This window comes from Leptonychotes weddellii, chromosome 1, assembly GCF_054177405.1.
Source record: "Leptonychotes weddellii isolate Sample4059 chromosome 1, ASM5417740v2, whole genome shotgun sequence".
Lineage (NCBI taxonomy): Eukaryota > Metazoa > Chordata > Mammalia > Carnivora > Phocidae > Leptonychotes > Leptonychotes weddellii.
Genome location: NC_138369.1, coordinates 115,662,269 through 115,684,094, shown reverse-complemented (window position 1 = coordinate 115,684,094; position 21,826 = coordinate 115,662,269). Strand labels below are relative to the sequence as shown.

The window sequence follows — 21,826 nt, the reverse complement described above, 5'->3', positions numbered from 1 at the left end:
ACAAGTAATTGTTGAAGAGGTCTCTGTATTTTGCAGCTGCCCTTTTGTAAGAAGCACTTTTCCCAAATAAAACAATACCCCCCCCCAAAAAAAAGAAATGTATATAAAACCCTTAAAAAGTGTCTGGAACAAAATGAGCCCTCAGTAAATGTACAAAATGAGCTCTCAGTAAATTGCTGTCATTATTGTTATTGCTGTGATGATGACGATGATGATGATGTATCCACTTCTCAGGAAAACAGGCAAATTTTATGAGAAAGAGAGTGTGTGTTCTGTTTACGGTGAAGTTGCTGGATAAATGTCAGCATAAGGGATATGTAAGATGAATCAAGGCGATCAGTTACCTTCCCAATTTCCTAATGCCACTCTTCACTTTCCATCCTTTCTAGGGTCCGCAGCTTGCCACATTATTCCATTTTTCATTATGCAGCATATTTAAATGTTTTACTCTTAACACTTCACATGTGCCAGATGTGTAAAAACGAAACTTTTTATTTGTAGCTAGACTCAATGTGTCTTACGTGGTCTTTATAAGGTTACAGTCCAGTTCTGACCACAATTTAGTGAAACTGTTAGAAAATGAAATTACTAGAAAATGCTTTAAATGTTGACAGAAAGGTATAAATAAAAATTTGTTTCTAATATAAGCTTTCTAATCTAGGATAAAAGGTATACATTCTATAATGTCTGATTTAGAACCAGATAGGGTCATAAAAGTTTTTAGTTTAAGGTACATATGGAATTAGATCAAGAAATATATATAAATGTACAAAGTCAGCCCCTTTGTTTGACAAATAAACTGAACTCGGAGAAGGAAAATGAATTATTTAATGTTACCTCATTCGTAGGAAATCCACAATTAAAATCTAGCTGTTTTGATTCATTCTAGGTCTCTTCCACTATAGTATTTTTTGAATGAAAAGGTTGCCAATTCTAGACTCAACTAAACTGGAATTAGATTATAATTTATCTAAGAAATTTTTTTTTGTTAACTGTATTTTTTTATTATGTACTATTTACTATAAAAATATGTGTTAACATATTTTGAAGCATAATAAATACCAGTGAAAATGTTAAGAGATAAAGAATTACCAATAAAACTTCAAATGGCCACATTCTGGTTTAAATACATGCCACACCTAGGGATTGAATAAATTAACAAATTAAATTATTTGATTTTGATTAAAAATGGGTTTTGGCACTTTTAAATATGTATTCATGTTATCCCTGTCAACATTTAATTGGAGAAGTTCTTTGGAACTTTTTGGATACAACTCTAGAGAGCCTAGCCCAGTGACAGAGTTAAGCTGGAAAAAGTCACTGAGTATGCCTACTACTGAGACTTTTTGGTTTTCAGCAATTTATAGACTGCATCTTTTTCCAGCCACATTTATCTTTCTCTAATTAAAAAAAAATTTTTTAAACATGGCAAAATACACATAAAATTGGCCATTTTAACAATTTTTAAGTGTACAGTTCTGTGGTATTAAGTACATCCCCACTGTTGTGCAACCAACACCAACATCCATCCACAGAACTTTTTCATCTTCCAAAACTGAAACTCTCTACCTGTTAAACACTGAGTCCCCATTTTTCCCTCTCCTCAGCCCCGGGCAACCACCATGCTATCTTCCGTCTGTGAATTTGACTATTACAGGCATCTCATTTAAGTGGAATCATGCAGTGTTTCTCCTTTTAAAAATACAGAGTGCTTCACAAATTTGCATGTTATTCTTGTGCAGGCGCCAAACTAATTTTTTCTATTTGTTCTGATTTTAGTATATGCTACTCAAGTGAGTATTCTAATTTTAATATTACTTAACTGTTCAAAAACGTTGAAATCCTAGTTCTAATAACAATATAACTGGGTTGGAAATAATATTCATTTACTTTCCTAGGTTTACATTGCTTACCTCCTTTTATTCCTAAGACTTAAAATGAGAAAGTGTTCCTAAGTCTCTTTCAGGCCAGAAACATGTATTCTCCTTATGGAATAGATCTAGCTTGAAGCCGCCTTCTATTTAGTGCAAGAAATAAATGCTTAATTCTGCATGTAGGCCCCAAAGTAAATTGGTATTGTTGTGAGTAAACTATTTCCTGCCCTGGAAACAGACATTTTCTCCTGATACTTTTGTGCAGTCACTTTTTTTTTTTTTTAAATTAGTTAAATTCGTTTTTTAAAAAATTTTTATTATGTTATGTTAATCACCATACATTACATCACTAGTTTTTGCTGTAGTGTTCCATGATTCATTGTTTGCGTGTAACACCCAGGGAGGGCTCCATTCAATACGTGCCCTCTTTAATACCCATCACCAGGCTAACCCATCTCCTACCCCTCTCCCCTCTAGAACCCTCAGTTTGTTTCTGAGTCCATAGTCTCTCATGGTTCGTCTCCCCCTCCGATTTTCTCCCTTCATTTTTCCCTTCCTACTATCTTTTTTTTTTTTTTTTTTTTTTTTTACATATAATGTAATATTTGTTTCAGAGGTACAGGTCTGCGATTCATCAGTCTTACATAATTCACAGCGCTAACCATATGTGCAGTCACTTCTATTCTGTATTTCATAGGCTGCTCAAGAAAAAGAAGAACTTCAAAGGGAAGGTGACAGTTTGGATGCTAAGATCAACAAAGCTGAAAAAGAAATCTATGCTCTAGAAAACACCTTGCAAGTGCTGAGAAGTTGCAACAACAATTACAAACAATCTTTTAAAAAAGTGACTCCATCTAGTATGTAGGAGTTATTAAAATTTTTTTATGAATATATGCAATTAAAGCTGTAGTTACTTATTTTTAAAGAGGAACATTGTGAGACATGGAAAACAAAAATGTACCATGTTTGATTGAGTCAGAAAATCATCTACCCGCCCCCTTTAAAATAAGGACTAAGTTGTTATTTCCATTATTAGTTCTAGCAGTATTGCATATCACTTCTCTGGGAATTAATTTCAAATGTGAAGAAAATAGCAGCACATTGGTTGCTCTATGTTGACAAAACAAGAATGGCTACCACATTACATGCTCATACTGTTTTTCAACAAGCAGATACAAGGAATTTAACCTTCTGTAACAAAAAATGTTAGAAGTTTAATATATGTAAGACTTGAAGCTTGCTTTCTACATAACATGTTAAAAATTTAAACTAAGAATTCTCTAATTTTAGGTGAAGAGTATGAACAAAAAATCCAACTAGAAGAACAAAAAAGAGCTATTGATGAAAAATACAGATACAAACAAAGACAAATAAGGGAACTACAGGAAGATATCCAGGTAAATTCTACAGGCTTTAGCAATAAGCCCTTAGTAAAAGTTAACTATCATTATTATTATGTCTACTGTCTTGTTATCTTGTACAAAGAAGATAATTTTTTAAAGTAGATAGTAAAAGTCTCATTTAATTAAAATGAGAAAAAAAAGTGACCAAAGTATTAAATAAATTAGTTAAAATCATAGTACTAAACACAGGATGGACTGCTGATAATGACTTGTTAATTAGGTGATGAATCATAGCCAGCTAATTACATCTATCCACTAACTTTTATTTAATGAACTTTTATTTCATTTAATTCTTTAAAGATCACCTTGCTCCTTAAAATTTGAAAGATAAAAATAATCTAGTAGAAAGTAGTTACTAAACCACATCACTGAAAGAGAAAAAATGTGCTTGGTAAGCAAGCTCTATATAAAAATTTAGATTTTTTTTTTTTTTTTTGCTAATGTTTGAAGGAACCAATGGTATGAATTTTGAATCTTTGAAAATCGCATGCTTTTAATAGTCACTGTTTGACTTATTTTTCCAAGTACCATAAAAATACTTTCCAGTGGAATTATATACAAAACTTAATCCAGGAACCATTATACTTGTTATCTACCAATATAATGTATGTTGTATACAAAAATAAATGAATTAAAAAAATAACTTGAAAAAATGGCAAGTTTTAGGTTTTTGATTCTAACCAGTAAGTATGTTAACGCTTTATTTTCTGCAGAGCATGGAAAATACTTTAGAAGTTATAGAACATTTAACAAATAATGTCAAAGAAAAATTATCAGAGAAGCAGGCTTATTCATCTCAACTAAATAGAGAAACTGAGGAGCAGAAGCCAAAATTAGAGAGAGTAATTAAACAGGTACTGCTGTCTTTTTAAAAACTGACCTGTCATATTTACATATTTTGGAGTTCCAAATGGTAACTCCAAATCCTCCATCCATAAAAAAATACTAAGTTCTGGGAAATAGTTTTAAATAATAACTGACTACTATTGACCAACAACAGTGTGCAAAACTCACCAAGGAAATCCGACTTTTGAAAGACACAAAAGATGAAACACTAGAAGAAAAAGATATCAAACTTCGTGAAGTGAAACATTTCCACAAGATCATTGATGAAATGCTAGTTGATGTCACAGAAGAAAATGCTGAGATCCGTATTATCCTTCAAACATACTTTCAACAGGTAATAACAGTACCTTCTAGCTAAAATATTTTTTAAACACTTAATGAAATAAATTTATGGCCTTTATCATAAAGTCTAATTCAAAATATTCTAAAATGCAGTGGTACTAATGATTGCTATTGAATATTCTTCCAGAATGGTTTAGAACTACCTACAGCTGGTACAAAAGGCAGTCGCCAGAGTTCTAGATCTGCTTCACAGACTTCACTGTTACCAACAAGGTAAGTGGAAGGTTAAAAATCATCTCATTAACTCTCTGTTCTATGCAAATACCGCTACAGCCACTGGATCTGCCAGTGCCAGTGCTCTCCTTATCCTCCTTACCCACCTTTCTATGTTAGTGTCATGTATGCAGGTAACAGCCAGCAGAGCAAGACTTTCCCTCTGATCTGTCTGATGTCAGTTTCTACGAGGACATGAGTGTTTTGTGACTTCCAGCTTTCAGTAGGATAAAGCAGGGTGAAATTTTGGAGGTTACGTCTTGCATGGTTAACCCTGAGTATGGGGAGATTTTTTTTTTTTTTAAGATTTTATTTATTTGAGAGAGAGAGAGAGGGAGGGAGTATGAGCGGGGTGAGGAGCAGAGGGAGAGGCACAAGCAGACTCCCCACTGAGCAGGGAGCCCGATGCGGGGCTCAATCCTGGGACTCCAGGATCATGACCTGAGCGGAAGGCAGCTGCTTAACTGACTGAGCCACCCAGGCGCCTCTGGGGAGAGTTTTTTAAACCATAAAAAGGCAACTTAGATGTACAGACATATGATTTTTTTTTTTAAAGATTTTATTTATTTATTCATGAGAGATAGAGAGAGAGAGAGAGAGAGGCAGAGGGAGAAGCAGGCTCCCCGCGGAGCAGGGAGCCCGATGTGGGATTCGATCCCAGGACCCTGGGATCATGACCTGAGCTGAAGGCAGACGCTTAACCGACTGAGCCACCCAGGCGTCCCCAGACATATGATTTTTATGATTAAAACCACATTATGAAGTTTTAAGTAGTCAGAATTTTATTTCATTTTTGCTGCTTTATTTTGCTAAAAAGGAAATTATTCTTTGCTTCTGCACTTGTTTTATCTGGAATTCTATCAGGTAGATTGATGTTTAATCAACAGTTTTGTGCTTTGCTGACAAAATAAAAATTATTAATGATCTTAATTTTAAAATTCCCAATCTCCTATGTTCAATAGCCATTTATTTTTCACTTGTCCACAGAGAGCTTTCAGAAAATAAAAGGGACATCCTAAAAGATAGTGTTTAAGTAGAACAAAACTGTTTCTACATAAACATGGTAAGGAGTCACCTGATAAAACATCGCTGTATTTCCGTATTTTAAGTCTTAGCATTTCAGAATTGTATAGCTAGTTATGCTTTTCAAATGACCCCACCACTGGGCGCCTGGGTGGCTCAGTTGGTTAAGCGACTGCCTTCGGCTCAGGTCATGATCCTGGAGTCCCTGGATGGAGTCCCGCATCGGGCTCCCTGCTCGGCAGGGAGTCTGCTTCTCCCTCTGACCCTCCCCCTTCTCATGTGCTCTCATTCTCTCTCTCTCAAATAAATAAATAAAATCTTTAAAAAAAAAAAAAATGACCCCACCACTTTATCCTGTCAATAGGCCTCATTTTCTTCTTAAGATTACCTAACCTATTATTGTAGTCACTCTTGCCAGCACCCAAATTACCATGGCACTTTAATGATTTTTGCAAAACCTTTTTAATGTTTAATGATTCCCCTTCTAAATTGATTATAGTTGAAAATATTTTTCTCATATAGAAACATTTGTTGAACTAGTTTGAAACTCTATGTTCATTACCATTTTTCTTCGAATGCATTTTTTGACATGAATGGTTATGCTTTTAAAATTTAGTAGTGTTACTAGTATATACTTTCTGATCTCTTTAATTCCTTGTGGGATTATGGTATCTTTTGCCATTAGCGAGGGGGTCTTTACTAATAAAGATTTTGAATTCAATTTAAAATAGTGTTGTTTTTCTTTTCCTGTAGGTCATCCAGAAGTTCCACAAGTACTGCCTCTCAGACTTCAATTAAAGTATTAGAGCTGAACTTCCCAGCCTCCTCTTCAGGGACTGGCAATATTTCTAGGCCACCAAGTGCGACCAGTAGCTCCAGTAATGGTAAAAACAAAAAGGGCCGCAAATAAACATTTTAATTTCTTTTGTGTAAGTTGTAAACACAAAAACAAAAATCTTACTTTTAAGATAGTGAATTCCACCCTATGCTTTTGGGTGCTGTGTAGTGATATGAGAGAGGCCCACTGAAATCGTGTTAGAAATATGCCATAACTAGACGAAAGTTTACCCTGTGGAAAATGTGAAAACTGAGTTAAAAAGTCAAGCAATTTAGGTTCAGATAAGCCAAAGAAATGCTTAATTTTCTTAGCTTTTGCCATACTGTTTTCTTCACAGAGAAGGAAAGCAGTAATAGCAGATTCTTTAACAAGGCTACATGTTTTATAAGCACAGAGAAAATGATGCTTTTCACTGTTACTCTGATGTTTATTAAATTAGAAAACAGTTTGCTTCAGTATTTCACGCTAGCCATGGAACTACTTCAATTCTAATTTAACACATTCAGGAAATTTCTGAAGATTCACTGTCCTTTGAATAGTTTATAATACTAAAATTCTCATTTACCCTAGAAAATCCTAAAATTAGGTTTGCTTTAGTCAAAGAAACATATTTCTTGGACTTCTGGGGGAGAAGTCTATTAGTTTCTTCTTTTGGTATGATTCTAAAATTTTTAACCAAAAAATAGCATTTATTCCCTACCCCCCCCCAAAAATTAATAGGAAAGAGCACTGCATATCAATAAGAATGCAGCTGAACTTTCTAGGAATTACTCAACTCTGATCTTCAAAGAAGTCGAACACATTAAACATTTTGTTTTCAAGAATAAGAATGTACTTTCAAGACTTTTCTTCCCCCAAGACCTTCTTGATGTAGTAGACAAAGAGCTAGGTGTGATTTGATTTGCAACAGGAATCCCATAAATTCACAGTGGAAGTAGACCACCAGATTTAGAATGTTATTCCATTTAATACCTTATTGTAGAACATGAGCCCAATATTTTCAACTCTTGTAAGAGTGTGGAGTATGATTATAAAACTGGCTTTTAAATACTTAGCTATATACTTAGAAACTATATACTTATTTCTCCTTCAAACCTTGAATTTGTCACAACTGTTGTCATTGTTTAGAAGTGTCATTTACAGTTCCTTCTGAAAGGTAGTAGTGGCAGTAAACCTGTTTTTCCTGATTATTTAAATATTTTATTATTGTTTTTAGAAATAGCCAGCAAATGGTATAGCCAAGTCCAGTGAGTAATTTTTTTGTAAAACAAGGTTCTAAATGCATGAGATTTAGATCTAAAAACTGATTAATTTTATGCTCACTTTGTGTGTTCACTGAAGGTCTTATTCTCTTCCCTGCATTACTTTGTAAATTACTTGGAACTTGCAATTCAATATTAAACACTGTTCTACGGAGGCAGGGATTGTCTTACTGGCTCTATGTCCTTAGGAAAGTTGCTTCTCTATGCTTTTTTCCTTATTTGTAATACTGAGACAGTAAGAGTTACTTACACCACAAGTTTACTGAAATATAAGAGTTACTTACACAAGTTTACTGAAATAATCAAATATTATAAAAGGAGACTTAGGAACTGCACAATAGCTTCTGCCTATTATTGAGTCACCACCCAAAGGCTAGCACAATATTTGTGGAATGGTTAGGTTCTAGGCCAGTATACAAGTCTGTATTTAACTCTATTAAATAAACAGTTCCAACCCTACGTGTATAATAATGCTATATGGTGACACAGGGATCACAAACCCATTATTTCCAAATTGTAGAGTTATCTTAAATATCCACTTATTGTGTTAGAAAGTTATTTATGGAAATCAAGACACAGTCTGGGTGTGTACAAAGTATAGACATAATGATAAGGAAAAAAACTGCTAAAGATAATTACTAACAATTCTTGGTAAGCCAGTCCCCAATATTCTTTTGCAGTGACGGGTTTCCTGAACACATCCTTAGAAACTGGCTTGTAGACTCTGCTTAAGTTTAATATGTCCCAGGAAAGAAACTCTGGGAAGATGGAATTCATAAATTCAGGCAAGCCTATATAAGGTACTATCCTAATTTTCTTGTACCTGAATGTAACATTAAGCCACAAAGACACCTTGGAAAATTATAGTGCTGGTTGATAGTGATGCTCAGAGATTTTTTAGTAAATGGTGTACATAAAATACTGAAGATGTACTGGCAATTCCTAAAGATCAAAGACCATGTCGAGATACTGTTCACTCTTTACAAAAACCACTATGTAGGACTATGTAGGGATGATACAGGAGCTATTAATACACAGAAAGAACCAGGGACTCTTTTAAGATGAGTTTCTTGGTACAAAGATGAATGACCTGAGTGACCTTTCTACTGCTATTAGCCATGGTTTTTGACCAGTTTCTTTCTGTTTCACTGTAAAACAAACTTTAGCTTTTTCACTAGGCTCCCAATGCTAAAGTCTGAAGGCCACAAACAGGACATACCCAGTTAGAATGATTTAGAGAGATGTAGCATTAAAGGCCTGTTGTCACTTAACAGTGTCTAGAATCTGAAATTGGAAAGATTCTAAAGACCGTTATAAATCAACAACCATGACTACCATCTCTATCTCCAAATCTCTGTTTTCAAATTTGGAAGGATTTTTATGATCTAAGTCACTTCTTCAGCTCTAGTTGCTGGAATTTATTGAGTAAAACCAGGCTTTGGTGGCCTTGTCATTTATTCAGACCCTAAGAAAGGAGGCATCAAGGGAAGTGTCAGGAGAGAGGTATTAAGAGGAAATGCAGGCCAGCTCTAGGCGAATTAAAACATGCCCAGTGCCTTCCCAACTGGACATATGCAATACTGGGACAGTTTCCCAATTTTCTTTCCCTTAGGGGAAAACCAGATTTAGAGTGTGTTTCTCTTGCCACTGCTGTTTTTGCTAAAAGGATTCTTTTTATTCTGATCTATTCTTGCCTGGTATGTGGTCTCTTAAGGGTCTTGCCAATATTTAAGGTTAAGAAATTTCTTAGGGCTATACTGCTAACAATAAGGTTTAAAAAAAAAAAAAAGAAAGAAGCAAAATGGGCCCCTATTTTCAACTTTCATGGCTTTATTCCTAAGGTACTTGTTAAGCTGGCACACAAACCATTTTTAATTAAATCAAACTTTAGAGGTCAATTAGGCAAGACAGATCATCTGTATATAATCTTAGAAGTTATACAAAAAATGTGGTATTTAGATCAATATAAAACGGTACTTAAGGAACAATCAAATACTGTGTATCTCTTTCAAAAGCTGAGGGAAAAGACAGAATTTAACAGGAAAGACAATGAAATAATTTTTGAAGAAAACAATCCAAGTGTTCAATGAACAAATTTAATTTTCTCTCAAGCAGCAGGATAAGGTGGACCCAAGAAATTCTCATACACTATAATACCATGAGGAAGCAATACTTTTGAGAATTATCTTTAGGTGAAGTTTAAATCATCACAGTAAGAAATACTATACAGAAACATACACATGAAAAGCCTAATAAATCAAGCTGTGAGGAGACCTACAACTGAAACAAATCTACTTTGAGAATAGCTAAAAAGCATCTGCTTTCTGCAATCTCTACAAATAAAATAGCTTTAGGAGTAGTGATTCTTCTGGACTAGAAGACCCAAAACTTTCATTAACAGCCTTTTGTGTAATGGTGCTGAATCCCCTGGCATATTATTTTTTTGGCTTATTTCCTTTTTCTTTCTCAAATGCAGCTATCTGATTAAATATATTGAGTAAATTCTGAGGTAAATTTTTTTTAACTCCACTTTCTGACTGCTCTTTGCTATTCAGGCCATCTGCTTCTGGAACCTCTGTTTTAATATCCTCTTCATAATTATCCTCTATTTCATATTCTCCTTGATTTTTATTTAATGGATATCTTTGCTCATGTCTACTAAAATCACGTGATCCTGAATAAGTGTATTTTTTATATTTTTCAACTGACTTACATGAGTAGTCTGAGCTTGCTGGTGAAGTGGAATGCCTCATGGAACCTGGCTCCCACCTTCTATAGTGCTCTTTTCTTCCCTCAGTATCTTTTTCAAATCTTCTATAACTGTAAGTTTTCACTTTGTCCTCTGAATTCCTATAAGAGGAATCTGAGGAATCTCTTCTACTGGAAAAATGTTTTTCTGATTTATATGGTTTTTCTGTTTTGCTACTACTTGCCTGAGTATAAAAATCTCTTGGATCTTCAGACCTACCTCCAAAATCATCCGGAATTTCAACTGAAGATGAAGAGAGAGGGCATCTATCTTTCTCTTTTACCTGTTTCTTTTGATATGGTAACCTGTCCTGTTTTTCCAGTAGTTTTTCCACTTCTTGTTTTTGGTTAAGAAAAGATGCTAAAGTATTGGTTGGAACTGGGAAGTACTCATCTTTCCTATTCTGATCTATCTGACTTGAGGAGGCCTTAGCTAAATGCTTTTTGGAACTTCGAGAAGACTCTGAACGGTTCCTCTTATGTTTCTTATGCCTTTTGTGACTGGAAGAGGAAGAGGATGATGATGAAGAATCAGATTCATCAGCAGAAGAAACACTTGAAGAGGAAGAAGTTGATTTTCTTCTTTTCTTCTTTAGCCTAAAAAATATCGTTAACCCATCAAATATGTTAAGTACAAAAATGTTTCTTGATTATCCATAAAGATTCTAGTCCTACTTTGTTCTCTTTAAAGGTTTCATAAAAGCTGTGGCTTTAGATGAGCAATTACTATAATAACATCAGTTACTACAATATCCAATTTTACTACCAGGCATGACTTTTGGGGAAAAAACACTGTGTAGACAATTGTCATTGAAAGCAAATCCATTATTTCTGAAGACACAGTCACATTTCCAACACTGTCTAAAAAATTTAAGTCTATGTGAATACATAAAGAAAAGAAATGAAGTTTTGTATCTGGCTACCTCTAATACATAGTTTCTCTACCTCAGCACTATTGACATTCTCACCTGAATAATTCTTTGTTGGTTAGGAAGGGTGACAGTGGGGGTTGGGGTATCACTGTAGGATGTTTAGCAGCACCCCTGACCTCTACCCACTAGATGTTAGTACCATTCCACCAGTTACGATGACCAAAAATGTCCCTGGGGGGACACAGCCACCCCCAGGTGAGAACCACTCCTCTAGTTCTAAAACATTTCTCCCTAAAATACAGATAATTAAAACAATTTATTATATAAAGATTTTTCTTTTTTCTTGCAGAACTCTACCTTTAGATTCCACTTAATTTCTTTTACAGAAAAATGTGTGGTACACAAACTTAAAAGTATCACTGATTATGATTCAATACTTTTTTTTTTTTTTTTTTACTTACTTTAACCTCCATATGGCACTTTGGTTCAAGTCAGTAGTTGCTTTAAGTTAAAAAATACTGAATATTATAGTTTACCTTTTCTCCTCTTTTAAGAGCTTACGCAACTTTTCTGCACTTGTTTCTATTTTCTTTGTTTTCTGCTTTTCTTCCTTTTCAGCTTGTTTTTCTCTTAATTCCAAAGATTTCTTTTAGAACCCAGATATCGGAAAAAACCACACGTTAAAAACAGCAGAATATATAAAACCCAGTTTTCAAAAGACCACCCCCCACCCACCAGAAACCAAATGGGGTATACACAAATCACCATATATCCAGCATTAAGTATTTTTAACATGTAAAAAATTAATCATACAAGTGTTTGGCATTAATCATTGGAATAGCCAGAACAGCATTGAGGACCATATTGCAGTTGTTATTCCATGAAAAAAGAGGAAGCCATTGCATTGGTACCCATGACCCAGAGTGCAAGAAAAGGAAAAAATAAAATACATGAAAAATTATTTTTAAAAAAATTGAAAAATTTAGACAGGACACAAATTTTATAAATAAAATTCAAATAAATTCCATTAAGGTGAATTGGGGGAGGAATCACCATGTTCAAATACAAACCATTTAAAAAATAGCACAACCCAGTTGGACGCGTGATTACGTAAGAAATCATTTTCCAGTTTGAGGATGGGGATGAGCAGCACCAGATGTCACAGACACAGCAGCAATGGTCCAATTCAGAAGAAAATGCATGAGAAAACATCATCATCAGTATTACAGGAAAAGGCAATTTAAAATTATTTCTCAAAGAGGTTTTTATAATTAGCTCAATTACAGCAACAACACTGAATTTGTAACCACCAGGAAAGCTCACTATAAGGACAGTTCTCAAAACCACATACCACATGTAGGCAGTAGGAATTTTCTCATAGGACTATTTTTACTTTTGAGTACTAACAAAAAAGAAAAGGCACTATGAAGTAATGTCAAACCCAATCTGGAAAAGTTGTATCTAAAAAGACACTTTTCATAATGCCTTGACTAAGTAATCTAGAATAGTATTTCCTATAAGAAAGTTAAGTTTTGGCATCAATTTCAACTATCACTAAATTTCTAAGAGGAAATAAAGAATCACCTGCATATATTTATGAAGCTTCTGCAAAGCATCCTCTGCATCTTTAAAAGTCTCATCCAAAGCCAAAGCTTTCTTGTAGTAACTTTCAGCATTTAAAAACTTTTCTTCTTCTTCTAACCTAAATTTGAAACAGATTTAGCTTTTCATAAAAACAAAAATTCTCAAATATGCATATAGGTCAGAAGCTTAATATGAGAGAACTTATTAGAGAAAAACCATGTTTGGTAACATTTTTCAAATTCAGTAGTACCTAAATCATGTGCTTTTTACTGCTATTTCTTTGGTAAAAAGACCACATAAAACAAAACAAAAAATCTAAACTCACAGATACAGAGAACAGATTGGTGGTTGTGTGGGGTTGGGAGGGCGCTGGCGAAATGGGTGAAGGTGGTCAAAATTACAATCTTCCCGTTAAAAGATAAGTAAGTCCTGGGGATGTAATGTACAGCATGGTGACTATAGTCAGTAATACTATATAACATATTTGAATATTGCTAAGACAAATCTTAAAAGTTCTCTCAAGAAAAAAAAATTGTATCAATGTGTGATGATAGATGTTAACCAAATGTAATTATTTTACAATATATACATCTGACAAATCATTATGTTGTACATCTGAATCTAATATAATGTTATATGTCAATTATATTTCAATTTAAAAAAAGTAGGAATTCATTACTGGTAACTAAAGCCATATTGTATGTCCAGCATTGGGATTTTAGTACGATACGTGAAAACATAATTAGCCAAGGTTTTCTCTAAATTTATTATAATCTTGGGCACCTGGGTGGCTCAGTTGGTTAAGCATCTGCCTTCAGCTCAGGTCATGATCCCAGGGGTCCTGGGATCGAGTCCCACATCGAGTCTCACGTTGGGCTCCCTGCTCAGCGGGGAGTCTGCTTCTCCCTCTCCCTCTGCCTCTCCCCCATGTTAGTGCATGCTCTCTCAAATAAATACAATTCTTAAAAATAAATTTACTATAATCTTGAGCTTTAGCACAGAATTACATAGGTTGGCTTTTCCTAGTAGTTTATGAAGAATTTTCCTTTCTGCAGAAAAATTTCCCCAGAAAATTCACTTGGAAATACCAACACATACATGTATATCACAGCTAGCTGGTACAAAGAATTATTAGATGAAACTCATGTCTATGCTATGAAAAATCAGAATTAGAAAGTTTGTATACACAGCAGAAAAGGATTTGTAAAATATTTTCAGTTTTTTGAAAGTACGAAACAGTAAAAAAAAAAAAGTTAACAACCCCCCCCCCAAAAACCCCAAAAAACCCAACCCCACAAAAACGCAGTGGCTTCAATGGGATCACTTTTGTATCAGACTGAATATGGGCAGAAGGGGACCAGCTGAAGGCTATTAATATTAACATTTCTGGCTTGGAAAACATGTAGATCATGTTGCCATCCACTCAGCCAGAAGACACCAATTTGTGGGTAATAAGACAGCCATATTTTATTAACTATTTACCTAATGAGAAAGTAAAAAGTTGCTCCAGTCACTTGGGTCTAAACAGAAGTTCTTTTTTTTTTTTAAAAAGATTTTATTTATTTGACAGAGAGACACACAGCGGAAGAGGGAACACAAGCAGAGGGAGTACGAGAGGGAGAAGCAGGCTTCCCACAGAGCAGGGAGCCCGAAGCCAGGCTACATCCCAGGACCCTGGGATCATGACCTGAGCTGAAGGCAGACGCTTAACGACTGAGCCACCCAGGTGCCCCATTTTTTTATTATTTTTTAAAGATTTTATTTATTTGAGAGAGAGAGACACAGCGAGAGAGGGAACACAAGCAGGGGGAGTGGGAGAGGGAGAAGCAGGTTTCCCACAGAGCAGGGAGCCCGGCTCCATCCCAGGACCCTGGGATCATGACCTGAGCCGAAGGCAGATGCTTAAAGACTGAGCCACCTAGGCACCCCTAAACAGAAGGTCTTGAGTTATAAACAGATATTGCAAAACTCCTTAATTTGGAATTCTGGAATGATCATACAAATCAGAGTAATTAGGCAAATTCATGAAACAGAAAAATGATAATTCTATTTAAAAAAATTAGATGCAAAAGGATGCTATTGTTATAAATTGTTTTTTAATTATTAAAGCAGGCTGTTACTAAAATTATTTATATTGGAATATTATGTTTTTTCACAATATTTTATGAATTAGACTAGCCTGTTAGTCATTAAATATTTATGATACAACAACTAAGCCAGGTATTATGCCAGCATATCAGGACAGTAATATAAGTTGCAGGGTTTGTTCTTAATGATTTGCTCTTCCATTTAATCTGAATTTGTGGATTTTATTGCACAGAGCAGAGCAAACAGCAAACATAACAGCAAAATATTCACAATTAACTGTACAACTCTCAATTCAAATTTCTGGCATTATATGATGAAATGAATTAGAAATCAAATTCCTATTAAAGCGAAAACTTCTTGTGTATGTCAGGAAAAGAAAACATACTTAATATATGTTCAGAACAATAAACTTAAGACACTAAAATATCTCCAACCTCCAATCATAAAGAACCTCAGTAATAAAGAAAAAAAGACTAAAAAAAAAAGACTTAAAAAGGACTATTAAAATTTAAAAAACATTTTCAACCAAAATTGAAACTAAGGGTGTTTTGAATTAAGTGAGTTAAAGATGCTATTTCCTTATGTTAAGTTCAAGATTTTATATATAGTTGTTGGTTGAACATTAGATCTCTACTTAATTTTAAACAAAATCTGATACTTACTGCCCTCCTCTTTCTACAAGTGTCTGGCAGAGGTATTTTCTTGCATTCCTATGAGTTGGACAGTTTTCCAATGCAAGCTCAAAATCTTCTATTGCTTTGTTCAGACTTCCTTTTGTTGCATATCTAGAGATAGGAAATAAATTAGAAGAATTTATCTTGTGAGCTATTCATAAATCTTGTACACATCTACCTTATCAATATTCCTTAAAAGCCATGATTCACTTACAATGCTCCACGAGCTACCAAAGCTTCCACATTTTGTTTGTCTATTTCCAAAGCCTTATTGTATTCATTCATAGCATCTACATGGCGTCCAACCTTAAAATAATCAACTCCAATCTTCACACTAAAAAGACATTTGCAAAGCATCACACATATTTCTCAGAATATCCAAACATAATGTTAACGTGGATAAATTTTTAAAACAAACCTCATGTGGTTAATATTTAGTCTTCAATACTCTCAATATACCTAGGAAGTATCCTGCCTTTGGATAATTTCATAACAAATATTTATGAAATCGATATATCAATATACTAATTCCTTTTGAAAAACATGGAAAATGTTGGTTAAAACAAGTCTGTTAAGTTTACAACATAATACCATTTACACCTATAAAAAAGCTAATGTCAAAAAGGCATTTTAATTCATTTATAAACAAATTTGGTCTTAATAATGATTTAAAAATGCCTGCCTTATTCTAACTTTTAGACTAAATAATGCAACTGCTGAAAGACACAAAGTTTTCATACCATTTTAAAGCCCAAGATGCAGACTGTTTCTTTCTTAATGCAGAAGCAAAATCATCTTCAGAGAAGTTTTTGCTATTCAAAGAAAATAAAAATCAAACTATATACTTTTTTGGATAATAATATTTTATTCTAACAGATAAAAATTCAACACTGAAAAAGTTAAATCCTAGGCAAGAAATTTATATTCCTTCCACAAGAGAGTATTTTTTTTCAAATTTTTATTTGAATTCTAGTTAGTTAACGTATAGTGGAATATTGGTTTCAGGAGTAGAATTGAGTGATTTCATAACTTCCATATAATACACAGTGCTCAACACAACAAGCGCCCTCCTTAATACCCATCACTCATTTAGCCCATCCCCCACCAACCTCCCCTCCATCAACCCTCAATTTTTCTTTATTGTTAAGAGGCCCTTACAGTTTGCTTCCCTCTCTTACAAAATATTCTTAAACTCTCAGAAATGACTATTATTGTTAAACAGTATTTTTAACATAAAATTCTTAAAAACTTTCTGCATCTTTCTCAACACATGTAATCACAGCAGACTCCATTCCAGAAGGAAATGGGATCACCTAGTTCATTCACTCTTTCGCATATTGCTGCCACCAGGCTTAGAATAGTCAAATATGTGTCTCAGTTATATAGCTTTTGAGCTCAGCACCATTTACCTTACCGCTTAATAACAACTATTTTACTATACCTTTGTAGGCCTCTCATTAAAGATGGTGGATTAGATTCATCTATTCCTAGTTTTCCTAGAAGGAATTCAACTACTCCTGGATTAACAAATCCCAAGGAACTCTGCATGATATTTTCATAGGATTCCAAAGAATTGCTATTTAGTTCAACACTTCTCCTTAAAAAACAAAAAACAACAAAACACACACAACAAAAATATAAAAAATGACTAACCTAATTAGCATGTCCCATTTCTATTAAAGAAATACTCATTTTTATACATGAAGGCATGGTAATATTATTTTGGTTTCTCTTACTTAAGGGTTATAAAAATAAAATGAGCGTATTTTGAAATAAGAGAATTTTCTACTTTTCATACCATTTTAAAGCCCAAGATGCAGACTGTTTCTTAATGCAGAAGCAAAATCATCAAAATTAGACACAATTTGCTATTTTTAAATCAAGAAACTGTTTTGCAATTAACTTCTTTAAGTAATGTAGACAGATTACCTGTAGTATAAAGGAAGCTCTTCAGAACTAATTACACCTAATTTAATACCAGATAGATGTGGTGGAAGAGATGAGCTATATAGAGACACTGCAAGCTTTTCATGGTATCTGTCAATATCTTTGATTCCAGCTTAAAAAAATAAGGAAACTAAGCTGATTAACAAGAAAACGCAAACTAACATAAAAATACATAAATCTTTCCAAACACTACTCTCATTAGACAGATTTTCAAAATTAATATGAACAAAAATCTGACAACTGTTACTTTTTTATTAATATGATGAAACTGATCACCTCGAATAATGTCACCATTTTGGTAATATGATAAAGGATCCCCGTGACTACTGTGAGAAGGCACATCTCTTAACGGACAAAGAGCCTGCAATGAGAAGTATTTTAAAATGTCAGACATTCCGTTCTTTGGTAAGAAGTATCATCTTTTATCCTAGTTGTTCAGTATAATCAGCTAACAGTTGACAAGAATGTTAAAAAAACAACTAGCACTCTGAAGTCTAAATTTAAATAAGGATTTTAATTATAAGCAACTCCTGTGCCTAAAAACAGTAAAACAAATTTTCTGTTCAGTTCAAAAACTATTTGCATTTAGTTTCAGGAATCAAATATAAGTATGGGTTATGAAACAAGAGGATAATTTATGCTTGTTAAAAACAAAGCCAGAAAGTATGAGAATTCCAATGAAAACTAAATGCGAATTCTCCAAAGTTTGTGTCTGTTATCCAATCTATCCTGCTTTTTCTTCCTCCATCATCTGCCTTGACAGGTAGCAAATATCAAACCTTTTAAATTGACACACTATTTCAAATTCAAGACAATTCATCTTGGGCAAAGTATCTTATAATGTGTACAAATCATTTACATTTAACTACTGTAAATATAAAAATAAGAAATTTGTTTCCAAATTATCCACACGCAGGTATCTAACTCCAAATACTAAATAAGTAAGAACATGTTCATCTAGAAGAAATAGGCCTGGAATACCAATCAGTCTCACCGAATCCACTGGTATCTCTGAGCATTTAAAGGACTCTATCCCTGCAATCCAAAGGGACCAAATAAACCCCCCAAAAAAACAAGAAACAGAGGAGGAAACTAAGTAACTACATCACCGTTAGTAATTTTTTAAAAAGAAAACGTACTTTTTCTCCAATTAATATTTATTTCTCAAAACTATGTCAGCGGGGTACACCCAAACACAACTGGATGCAAAGACATAATTCCTGCATTGAGAGGACTCTTACCAAAAATAGAAGCAATCAAATAACTGAAAAGTAACTTACTGTGATTTCTAAGTGAGAAATATCTCTTATGATGCCACTGCCTAAACAAATCAACACCATGAAAAACCCAAATTCCCGAATGGAACTAATTCTTCCAATCACTATATCACCACGCTCAATATCTCGGAAAAAGAGCTCTCTCCGGTCCATACTAGGTATCTCCATGAACTGTTCTAAAGGTGGCATGACTGCATAACCATCTAAAAAAAAAAATTAGCAAAATTACTAATAAGAGCATTGTACTTTCCTTCATCTCAGGTGCAGTGAAATACCCCAAACCGCAATCAAAATATTTTAATAAAACTCACCTTCACTGTCTTCATTGACTTCAGAAGTTGCAGGTGCATCAGATTTCCAGGAAAGTGCAAAAAGCAAATCTGCTTTTTTGGAAATGAATTTTTGTATTTCAATGTTGTCAACTCTCTTCTCTTTTCTTAAAAGGAAACAAAATTTATGAAAACTGGTTTATGGGCAAAACTTTTCAGTACGTCCAAGCTTATGCTCATGGTTTTCATCGCCCAATCGGGTCCATCCTAAGCTCCCGGCCGTACATTCTCCGAGAAAAAGTTTTAATCAGGGATTCCCTCATTCGCCAGCCTGTAGGTGGAGGGCGAGGAAAGTTAAAAAGTAACTCCCGAAGCTCCAGATACCGAAACCTAAGGGATTTTGGCTAGGCAGTACCAAAGAAAAAGTTCTGCCCACATCCCCCGCTTTCGCTCACACCCGGAGCGCGGACCCTCCTCCTACCAGCCCTCCCACCAGCGCCGCAATCCTCACGTGCTCGCTGCCGCGGCTCTGCTCCTTCCCGATTCAGCCACCCGGCGGCGGTAATGGGGCCCCGACCTGCGTCCCCTCCCCGTCTCGCAGCGGCACCGCCGTCCCATTACCTGCCCGGTAACTGCTGCTGGGGCGGCGGGCCCCGGGCAGGCTCGACCGCCGACCCTAGGAGGCTCCGGAAGTGCGGATTGTCCTGCTGTTCGCTCCGGAGCAGGGAGAGCAATGACGGCCCATGGTAGTTCAGTGACTGCCGCATTAGGTCCCGGTCCATGGCTAGAGATTGCTGGACCCAACGACAGGTAGGCTGCTGGCCCCCCGTTCCGTACCCACTACTTCATCCTGGTGGTCCCGGAGGCTGCGGAACGGGCCTGGAAGCCGCCGGAATCACACATCACAAACACACAGTTGTCTTCCGGAAGTGTTTCGGGACCGCCCCAAGCGGCGGCGCGGAGGAGCTGCGCGGAGGAGCTCCGCCTCGGTCTCGCGAAATGGAGCGAGACTACGGAAGCCGGAAGCGCTGGGCTAAGCAGTTCCTGAGCTAAGGGCTGCTTACCGTTCTGAGGTAGTGATGTGTGAGAAGTTTGTTTTTTAAAATTTCTATGGTGTTATTATTACGTTGAGATGGCCCGGGCCCAAATCTAGGCTAAATAATAATTCACCCACCTATATACTGAGGCGCTTCTAAGTGCCAGTGCCAGGGCGAGAACCCCAAACGAGTTACAAAGGTTCTTCCTTCAGAGTACTCGCTGGATGAGTCACTATCTACGTCTCAGACATAACCATATAAAAATGACTGCTCTGGGAGATTTCTTGGAAGTCTAAGGCCAGAAGAAAGAAAGGATACTAACATTAAGCACCGGAATTGTGTTCTCCATCCATACTCCATTCAGTGTAATGATTTTTAGAGTTAGCTTAAAACCAGAATGGCTTTAATGTCTAGATATATGCATTTATGCATTCTTTTTTAAAATTTCTTTAGCTTATTTAAGTGGCTTCTAAAAACTTAGTGCCCATAAGATTTACAGTGTAGTGTTGTGTACATTAAAGTCAATATATTGTATGTATGGATAATTCGAATGATTTACAAAGGTAATTGTGATTTAGGCCTTTTCCCCCCCTTAGTTATTGACTTGAGAACTTAAATGCTTTAACTCATTATACTCTCACTTTAGAGATTGAGGAAACAGGCCCGAGAGTCTCAATAAATTGCTCAATATCACCCAGCTGGTAAAAGTTTAGAGTTAGGGTTCCAACCTTAGGCTTAATAGATCTTCACAGACAATTGCTGGAAAGAGTATATTTATCATACAGAAGGCGTAATTTCCTCTGATTTTGAGATAATATGACTTTGTTTTATTTCACTATATTAAAATCCATGCCATTTAAATATGTGTAGTTTAGTACAGTCCTCTTGAACAAAAATAAATGGTAGCAGTTATTCTGCCTCCTCTCCAGCTGTGTGTTTTCGTTGTCTCATCACCTGGATAGAAGACCCTGTCCAGAATACAGTGTATGCCTCTACCCTGTTTTTGAAAAATCCAGACAGATAGTTTCCTGAGACTTGAGAAGATGCAACAAAGAAGGATGCAAGTTTAAAAGATAATACATTTCAAGCCACTATGAGCACATAAGGAAAGTTTACTCAATGGTACAGACTGATTTGTGTTAAGCTACAGCTCTAGAGAATGGCTGATATTAGGAAAGAGAGTGCTGTCACTGAAAGCCAACCACCAAAATGAACTATATAGACATTCGGTAAGTCATGTGATTTTAGTTAGAGGTGATCTGTTATTAAAGATTTAATTATCTCTGGAGGGACTGAGAAGCCCAGTATCTGAGAACCAGATGCCAGACAGTGGCACTTAGTCTGAGAAGGCCAACTTGTTGAAGCCATTCTTGGGTAGAACATGCCTTCATCCCTATGGGATCTATTATTTTTCCTAATTTTAACACCAGAGTAAACTCCAACCACCCCATGTCTTGAATATCTAAAATTGCTGTGGTATGGCCATGGAAAGAGGAGAAAGTAACTGCTTTTAGAGGGTAAGCAGTGTT

The 21,826-nt window shown here is 35.3% G+C and overlaps 2 protein-coding genes and 1 non-coding gene across 3 annotated transcripts in view; 1 reads left to right on the top strand and 2 right to left on the bottom strand.

Moving 5' to 3' along the window:
* CCDC39 (coiled-coil domain 39 molecular ruler complex subunit) overlaps window positions 1-8,048 on the top strand; it is a 40,764-nt gene extending 32,716 nt beyond the window's left edge. The window contains exons 13-18 of the mRNA XM_081813283.1: window positions 2,572-2,731; window positions 3,165-3,271; window positions 3,991-4,131; window positions 4,278-4,457; window positions 4,593-4,678; window positions 6,455-8,048. Of these exons, the coding sequence (XP_081669409.1) occupies window positions 2,572-2,731; window positions 3,165-3,271; window positions 3,991-4,131; window positions 4,278-4,457; window positions 4,593-4,678; window positions 6,455-6,611 (831 nt within the window). The 3' untranslated portion in view covers window positions 6,612-8,048. The remainder of the gene's footprint in view (window positions 1-2,571; window positions 2,732-3,164; window positions 3,272-3,990; window positions 4,132-4,277; window positions 4,458-4,592; window positions 4,679-6,454) is intronic.
* On the bottom strand, window positions 1,698-1,799 carry LOC115940227 (U6 spliceosomal RNA). The gene has a single exon (XR_004075017.1). It is a non-coding gene; the product is annotated as a U6 spliceosomal RNA (small nuclear RNA).
* Window positions 8,049-9,878: 1,830 nt separating the features above from the next.
* On the bottom strand, window positions 9,879-20,213 carry TTC14 (tetratricopeptide repeat domain 14). Its single transcript, XM_006731234.3, has 12 exons — window positions 19,882-20,213; window positions 19,303-19,427; window positions 18,995-19,194; window positions 17,991-18,075; window positions 17,697-17,826; window positions 17,209-17,364; window positions 16,508-16,579; window positions 15,982-16,101; window positions 15,756-15,878; window positions 13,006-13,123; window positions 11,958-12,067; window positions 9,879-11,146 (listed from the first exon to the last, which is right to left on the bottom strand). Exons 1-12 carry the CDS (start codon window positions 20,040-20,042, stop codon window positions 10,237-10,239), a joined length of 2,310 nt encoding a protein of 769 aa, XP_006731297.2. The 5' UTR covers window positions 20,043-20,213; the 3' UTR covers window positions 9,879-10,236.
* Window positions 20,214-21,826: the final 1,613 nt, after the last annotated feature.